General features: G+C 30.7%; 1 protein-coding gene across 2 annotated transcripts; it reads right to left on the reverse strand.

Annotated features, from left to right (window-relative positions):
• Positions 1-479: 479 nt before the first annotated feature.
• Positions 480-8,365, reverse strand: LOC120278202. Of its 2 annotated transcripts, XM_039285140.1 has the most exons (7): positions 8,278-8,365; positions 8,080-8,154; positions 2,581-2,960; positions 2,346-2,472; positions 1,333-1,626; positions 1,133-1,237; positions 480-1,018 (listed from the first exon to the last, which is right to left on the reverse strand). In XM_039285140.1, exons 3-7 carry the CDS (start codon positions 2,958-2,960, stop codon positions 611-613), a joined length of 1,314 nt encoding a protein of 437 aa, XP_039141074.1. In that variant the 5' UTR covers positions 8,080-8,154; positions 8,278-8,365; the 3' UTR covers positions 480-610. The 2 variants fall into 2 exon arrangements, with proteins under 2 accessions (XP_039141074.1, XP_039141075.1); XM_039285141.1 differs by lacking the exons at positions 8,080-8,154; positions 8,278-8,365 and adding an exon at positions 7,539-7,567.
• Positions 8,366-9,451: the final 1,086 nt, after the last annotated feature.

Genomic DNA, 9,451 nt, shown 5'->3' on the forward strand with positions numbered 1-9,451 from the left:
AGAAATAATATAGGTTGTTCTAAACCACTTTGTTTGTGTTCGGGTATTTTTTTGTTTTTTCTTTTCATCCTTTTTATATTAATATCTATATTATTAAATATTAAACTGAAAATAATAAATGTAAATTAATTTTAATAGATTTTTTTTCCTTATAAATAGCACACACAAAAAGTGTTGTTCAGAAACTGCATTTTTCCATTTCTAGTATATTCCTAATTCAATTCTGGATAAGAAATACAATTTTTTTCATTTATAAAAAGTTTGTTGCTACTTCAATTAGCAACAAAAAGAGTAGTCTCCTTCAAAATGTAGAAACCGATTTTCAACGTTTGCATGTATAAACATATATATATATATATATATATATATTGAAATATATTAATCTGTTTCAAATCTTTTTATAAATTTCTATAAAATAATAATTTCATTTTAGTAATCCATACATACATCAACTGTTCTAACAAATTTGTTTAACCAAATATACTAACCATTAATAATATCATTAATTCATATAGATCGCAAGTGTTCAAATAAATTTGTTCAACAAAACAGAGTGATAAATAACAAAGAAAACTACAAATGACCTAAATGATCAACACCATGATCATCATTAATAGGTTGAATCCTGAGTAGTAGATTGTGAGCGCTGAAGGAACCTAGCTTCTAACTGCATCATCATCTCTTGCATTTGACACATTATATCCTCATGATATTGACCTTGCTCCTCCCTCATCTGAAGTAGACTCTGTCGAAGCTCCTTATTACTTTCTTGTAACTGATCAACAGTCTGACGAAGTCGTCTAATCTCAGTTTGCAACATCTCAGATGATGTCCTTGCGGACAATGTCTGAGATGACTGAGGGTAAAAGACAAATGCCTGTGATCCTACTCCATAAACTCGATGCTTCTTTTCTCCCCCCACAGCTTGATAGTATAGAGCTGCTTTGTTCACGATAGGGACCTCACTATCTCCTTTCTGTGTTTGAGATGACTGCATTACAAGGTCCAAATAACGATCCTGCTCCAGTCAATGTGGCTTGTCAACTATTGTTCTCAAAGCAATTAAATAAAATCTCACACAATATAAATAAAGACTAGTTCAAAAACACAAATAGATTGCTCATCCACTTACCTTAATAGTCTCAGCTCGTGCATCAACAAGCTTAGAGGTACCCTTCCTCGTATGGGTCACTTCGAAAAGTTCATAAGGAAGAGGGTCTCGGCCAAGCTTCGATCGCTAGAATAATATAACAAATTGAATTAAGTTATAGTTAGCATTAAACTAAATCTTTACAATTTAGAGATATATGTATACAAATATAAATGAGTTACCAATCTTTCCGCATGGCATGTGTGGGAAATAGAGCCTCCCGTGTGTCGTGATATACCGGACCCAGGCCCTCCAATCTCAGTGAGTCGGTTTGCAGTGAATTTCAAGCTCCGAGCTTTAAATTCTGGAGAATTCCATGCTTCATTCCATATTTGCCATGTAGAATCACTCACATGTATGGTTTTGTCTTTTTTTTTTCTTAAACTACACATTAGTGCTCTATAGCGCTCTGCAGCCTTACGCTGCCATGCCATCTTGATAACGGATGATATCGACTCATCCCACATGAAGTGTTTCTGTAGTTAAAGATAAGCCAAAGTACATATTATATATAACCATACATTTAAAAACCTATTGTATGGGATCAATTCAATTACTTGGTTATTACATCATCACTTTGCTCAAAATGATATATAATCCTCATAATTCTAAGTTTTTTATATCTCTGCAACTAATTGTGTTCTTTTGTATCATTGATTCTTTTAATTGTCCCACTTCATTATTAATTCACTGGCTGTGAACCATTAAGGCTTTTAATATTAAAGCTTCATTTTATGAACAACAAATAACTCTATAATCACTTATGCATAGTGTTATCACCTCTACATATTTGTTATTATGCATCCTAATTTACATTGACATTGAAGGGTAATCAAATAGTTATACAAAGATCTATAATCTAGAAGACATAGTGGCAAATAATGAGCTCATTTAAATGGCAAATAACTCATTTTTTTAATAAACAAAAGTGCACTAAGAGTTCATAAGAATAACAGCTGTCAAATATGTGAGAAAATAATATAAATGAAACTATTCAAAATTGTTAAAATAAAATGCTATGCATGTTTGTGGGCCCTTAACATGTATTAATCCAATATAATAAAGCAAAAATGACAAATAATTCATGACAACAGAACATATGGCCCACAAATATTATCACTGATATAAAAAACTTAGTTAATTAAAGAAGCAATAAGTATATATCATACATCCACTTCAAGTATTATTTAAGTACCTGAAATTTATTCCAATAAAGATCTTTTGTCTTTTTGGAAACATTCTTCCAACAATATCCACTGTCATCCATTCTTTCTTTAAAGATGGATGTGATCTTTCGAGCACAAACATCAGAAGGATGCAACCTGTGAATAGAAAAAACAACCACTAAATACAAAAATTAACACCAAGAATCAAAATAACTTTTTTACAACAAATAACAGTACAAAATGCTCTCACAATTTAATACTTACACTCCATTCACTAGTTGTATACATGGCCTCTTCAATTCACTAGCAAAGGCCAAACCATCCATGGATAATGTCCGAGTTTCACTAGTAGTAGGAGGGTCAGCATCAGGAGTAGTGTCTCCACTAGCACAAGGAGTAGAAATGGAAGATGATGAGGATTCAACTTCTGCATGACCAGCAGATGTTGATATTGGACGGGACAGTACAGCAGGTGTAAATGTAACAGGTTTTAGAGCAGGCTGTGTTGAATAAGGTGAACTGTCATCACAATCATCATGCGTGGACTGACTCTCCTGATCCGCAGGTGAACCCCTATCCACCAATTGATTGGGTAAGCCTCTATAACCAGAGCGTCCTCTGCGATCCAACCGTCTCACTCTCATCTTCGTTGAACAAATACCGTCATATCAGAATATGTACAAATATAATTCAAATACAAAACATATTCAAATTATACTATTATTAATATTAATTGGTTTTTCTTACTTATAACACTTTTATTAATAAAATTACCTTAATTTATTTAGTACTACTTTCGACTTTGTCAACTTTATAATCTTCATCACTGCTTTCAGTATCAAGTTGAGACCCCTTTTCATTCTCAACTTCATCATCTATTTCAATTAGTACCCTACTTGAATTATTTAGAGATTATTCCATCATCAACATTGATGTGTATTTAAGAGGTTTTCATTTCATCTTGTTGAAATGGTGCTTCACATGATGCTAGTGTAGTTTTATTCATTTGGCAAACAATCTCTTGATATTAGAGTTATTGTGGTTCCTGTATTTATTAATAGCTTTGTTACTGGCAATTGTGTGTTTTTACAGTGTCATAAAGGTTTTAGATTGCACCATGCTGGACGGACTTAATTTCAGCTCCTAATTCTAGGTTCCTTATCTTATTTATGAGCATAATATTACTGTTAGTTTCTTGTGAGGACTTAAAAGGTAGTCTTGTCAAGGATTCCACTCTATTTAACGTTTTAGGTACATTTACTTCATCTGGTAGATATTCTAAAGTATTATTATTACTTGTCGAAGGAATAGTTGTTAAATCTATTTCATTGGGTATATTTTGTAAGAATAATTCTTGGGGTAATATTATCTTTATTCCTGCTAGTTCATATTTGTCATCTATTATTATGAACATACTATCATTTATTTTGATTACATCTTGGTCTAACATTGTCATGAAGGCTATAGCATAGACAACACTTTAGTTCATGCATATGTAGTTTGTCTAAGTTGAACACAACTCCTATACTCTGATTTATATTAGCATCAGCTAACGATATAAAGTAATTTGGATAATAGTAAATAGTAATTCCTGAATACATAAATAGGCTATTACTCTCATAGAAAACTGGCCTGTTATTATTGGTGATTTGTTCTCTACTAATATGCATTCCAAAAGGACTATCCAATACCCACTCTTGCATGTAGTATTACTTTTGACTATATTGTAATAGTCTTTTTTCCCTATGTATGTATGCTTTCATTAGATTAAAATCTAATTGTTTAAATTCTTTTATTACTTCTTTGTCTACTATTTGGTCCTTCTGGTTGATATCCTAATTGATCTATTCTTTCACCGTATTGACATTCTGCTTCTTCTTTTTCTTATTAGTTTTTTAACATATACACATACATATCCGACATCAATCTTCCTAGTAGTACAAGGACTTGTTAAGTTGGTGGTTACATCTGATTCTTCTGGAATTATTTACCATCTTTCGTCGTTATTCATACATTGATATTCCTTTCCAAAAACTATTTTTTTATAATCAAAGCTTTTAGCTCATGATATTGCTGTGATTATGGTTTTATGTAACAGTACTATTTTATCATCATATATTATATTATCCATGTTCATTTAATATTTTCTTGCCATATTTCTTCTGGAAGTTTATTGGCAGGTTGAACTGTTATCCCTAAGTATCAACCTCAAATGTTTCAGATATTTTTGATTGATTAGATTTTCTAATTCTGAATTCTACTTGTTCCATTACTCCCAATAACCATAGCTGGCATCACAGTTAGCAATAATTAATTTTTAGTATTCATTTATCTATTTTAAAATCAACATTTATAATTATCTCTTTAGTTCGAATTATATCTCTATAGGTAATTGTATTACTGTCGATCTTGGTTTCTTTATGCTCTTCTACCATGCTACTCTGACCAGATTCAATGTTTTGCGCTACTAATCATTGTCCTCCATATTTTAAAGCATTGTTTCCATTGAATATCTTCTAAATCTATTTGTTGTTCTCATTACCCTACTATTTTATTTATGCTTTTCTACCATGCTACCCTGATTGTGTCTATGTTTTGCACTACTAATCATTGTCCTCCACATTTTAAAGGATTTGTTTAGGATTTGGTTCCATAAAATATCTTCTCCTTGTTCATCATTTCATCATCAGATTCTGATTCATATGAAAAGCAACTTCTACATCATCTAAATCTTTTTCAACGCCTAATTTGATTAATTTGTATTGGTATTTATCTCTTTCTATTTTAGATGGCATCTATTAGCATAGTGACCAGAAGGAAAGCATAAAAAATTATTTCACATGCATACCATCTTAATATATTTTATTCACATAATCCGCATTGCTTCTTGTGCCTTCCCAATTCTACTCATTCCATTACTCCTAATTACCATAGTTAACACCCTAGATAGCAATAATTAATTTTTAATCTCCATTTATCCACTTTAAAATCAATGATTACTAATATCTCTTTAGTTGAAATTATATCTCTATAGGTAATTGTATTACAGTTAATCTTAACTTCTTTATGCTCTTCTACCATGCCACTTTGATTTGCGCTACTAATCATTGTCCTCCATATTTTAAAGGATTTGCTTCCATTAAATATTTTCCAAATCTATTTGTTTTTCTCAACACCCTTCTATTTTAAATATTTGGCTTTGGTTTTCTCATTTTTATTATATATGGTTGTATGTCTTCTTCTTCTTCTTCATTTTCACCTTCTGATTCAAATCCCCTATCAGTTTCGTCTTCAAAAGAGATACTAATCATTTCATCATCAGATTTGAATTAATATGTAAAACACACTTCTCGATCATCTAAATCATTTTCAATGCCTAATTAGATTAATTAGTTTTGGTATTTGCCTCTTTCTATTTGAGATGGACATCTATTAGCATAATGACAAGGAAAGCATCAAAATTTATTTCACATGCATACCATCTTAATATATGTTATTCACATAATCCATATTGCTTCTTGTGCCACTAACATCTAAAACATTTTAACTAAAAAGAGAACCACATGGATACCTAATCATTGCTTGCATTCAACAGTACAATATCAAGTTAAGTGATGGTCATTTAGTGTCATAGAATATGTAGATGTGAAGTAGCCATTCATAAAATCCATTTTACATTTTAAATTAGCAATATATATATATATATATATATATATGAGTTACTTTTGAAAATTGATGAACTGACTATGTACTAATAATCCGAATAAGCCCTCAAGGCAAGTCCAAGGGTGACAAGAACAATTCAATTGATCCAAGCTGCAGTGGAAGAAAAAATTTTTACAGACAAAAACCTAAACAGTAAATAAATTCAGCACGACAAATTGAGAAAAGTCATATTAGCCATGAAAACAAAAACACACTGCATGGAGACTACAATGCATAGAATGAAAAAAAAGTTTACCAATTAATATGAAAATGCATGAAATACATCACAAGAAAAGAAAAATAAAATTAAAGAAATTCTCCATGTTCTATATAATCAGAATCTTTGACTTAACTTGATATCTTGTCCCATACAATGTTGTCAACGATGCAAGGCGCACTCTAGGTGCTAAGACTCTTACATTACCGAGGCGCAAGGCGCAAAAAAAGTGCTTGCCCAAGTGAAGTAAGGCGCATATAAATAATTGGATAAAATTATATATAATATATTATATTATCCATAAAAATTCTACAATAAATATATAAACAAAAAAAACTGCTTTAAGACTAAATGTCAAAGTACCTATGAGTCCTAATCATCCATCCAATGGATGATATTCAAAAGACTGATTAAATATGAGTGGTTGACCAATTAAAATTTTTAATACGGGGGGTAGGCTAATTAAAATTCATAGAAATAGTTGACTTCTAAATGAAAACAAATTTCCAACTATTAAAATTTTTATTGAAATCTTAAAAGCCTAATTAAATATGGGTTGGTTGACCCTTTTTTCTAAAAGTTTACTATTCACTAAAACATCATTAAATATATATCATTTATTTTTACCTTAACAACTAATATATATTAAAAAAAAGGCACAATCAACAACCAATTTCAAATAGGCCTGCCTTTCTAATGCTTTTCCAAGGCGCAAAAGGAGCCCTAAAGCACAAAAAAGTGAAGATGTCTCACCAAGACAAGCTTAAGGCACCTATCATAGAAAATGTTGCAGCTTAGCACCTAGGTGCACGCCTTGACACCACTAGTCCCATGGCAAATAATTTAATCTTAATAACAAAGAAAAACACCAAGCAATTTTCTTTATTACAAAATTTTCGAAAACTAGATGTCTGGCAGTATCACCCAACCAGACAACTTCCGTTCCAATTGAAAAACTTGCCAGTATATCACTTCAAAGAACTAAGCACCATGTTATATTGATACCTCGACTCATGAACTGCCAAAATTCTCAAAATTAATTGTTTTTCAGTGGATGAACAATCAAATTTCTTAGAAAAAATGAGTGGCCATAAATGAATATGAAAACACAGGTTCTACATATTCATGGAATGTGTTAGCATGACTTACTGCCAATACTCATACGACAACATTGCTTATGAAAAAAAGATTAAAATATCAAACATCAACATAAGCAGTCAATAATCACAAGGAAGCATTGCCGCAAGGCATTACAAGAACAGAAGGCTTCTAATAAAATAGAGGCTTAAGAAAGATTTACAGGTGCCTGTCAGCTCAAGCTTTAAACCTCATCAAATAGCTTGCCTTCTACAATTGCATAACAAAACTAAGCCAATCAAAGACGAAACAAGCCACATCCCAGATGCATGACAGGGTTCAGTTTATGCAGCAAGCATAAAAATGTGACACAAACAACTGAATTTTATAATTTCCATCATAACCAAAAGGCAAAGGAAATCAACATTCAGCTCCAGCTATATTGGTGAAAATTGAGTAATACTAAGCAGAGCCTAGCACCAGATTCCAATCTCAAAACATGATAACAAAATAAGTTCCAAATCAAAGCTTGCAAGCTAAAAAGAAACACATGCTCAACAAGCAATTCACCTTAAAATTTCAGGGAAAGGAACATATATATCCATTTCATAATATGTCAGGTTTCAATATGACATCTCCTATAAAAAAGAGACCGTAAACAAAACAGGATGGAGAAGAAAGAAAAGAAAACACAAAGACATAGCAAGAGATAAAGATCTTCAAAGCAATTTGTAGAAATACTCCCAAAAACTGAAGACATATACCTTAATAAACTTCCGATCAAAAACAGCTTCAGCCTCAAAATCCGGCGCCGGATTCCGAACCGACCGCGGTGAGACCTAAAAAATAAATCACAAAAAGCAAAAAGAATAAAAAAAATCCCCAAATTGAAGGCCAATGAGCAAGAATACCATGAAAAAATAAGGGAAATCAGAGACTAAGATAGAATGGATCTCTCTTACGGCTTCGACGAACGAAGCTTCTTCGGTTCAAGGATTTCCTTCTAGGGCGGAGGCCAAGCGAAAGATGCTCTAAAGTATTAAGTATTTTAGATTGGAAACGGAAATCAAATCCGTTTCTAAACAAAAGTGATCTTTTTATTAATTAAATTTAAAAAAAAGATCATAGGGTAAAATAAATTCCTATATTTATAAAATTTATCATTATAATAAGTATTTATAATAAAAATTCATTACAACTGAAAGTGGGATTTCCTTTTCTTAAACATTAAATTAAATTCTATCTTAGAAATATTTAAATTCGTTTTAGAGTTATGAAAAACATACAATTGTTTATTTTTTGAGAAATAATTATAACTTAAAATAATATTATATTTTCTAAACATGTATATAATAATAAAATTATAGGTATAATGCTTGAATTGGTCCTTCTACTTTTCTCTCTCTTCCCTTTTGCTCTCTCTACTCAGAAATGCACCCCACTAATCCGTCTACTCTTGAAAAAGACCCAATTTAGTTTATCTACCCTTAATTTATTCTCATCTAGTCCATCTACTCTTGAAAAACACAGCCAATAATTGACCTATTTTTGAGGCGGGAAGAGACTCAAGTAGAGCCAGTTTTCAAGAGTAGAAAAGGTATTTGGAGAGCGTTCTGAGTAGAGACCAAAAAAAAAAGATAAAAGTAGAGGGACAAATTCGGGTATTATACCAAAATTATAATTTATATACTTTGAAGTGTACCCATGAATGTCAGTTGTATACTTTAAACAATTATTATAAATGTTTATACATTTAGGGTTATTTATAAATTTTATAAATAATTTCAAATAACATATTTCATTTAAGAAAGTAATTTTATATAAGTATACCATTATACTATTCATAAAATTATATTCTATCGTAATTGGATGTGTAATTATAAATATGGTTACCATAGTTTTCATAAACTCTTACTATAATATTTATAGATTTAAATTTAATTCTAAATTTTTTTTAATGAATTTAAATCATATTGGTTGTTGAAAATGGAACACAATTTTAAAAAAAATATTATTTATTAAAATATAATAATTTTTTTTATCTTTAGAGGTTATACTATCCAAAAGTTTGATGGTAATACATAATATTTATACATAATATGGGACCCATAATTATTTAATTCCTCTTTTAAACTA

Source organism: Dioscorea cayenensis, chromosome 15 (genome assembly GCF_009730915.1).
Source record: "Dioscorea cayenensis subsp. rotundata cultivar TDr96_F1 chromosome 15, TDr96_F1_v2_PseudoChromosome.rev07_lg8_w22 25.fasta, whole genome shotgun sequence".
Lineage (NCBI taxonomy): Eukaryota > Viridiplantae > Streptophyta > Magnoliopsida > Dioscoreales > Dioscoreaceae > Dioscorea > Dioscorea cayenensis.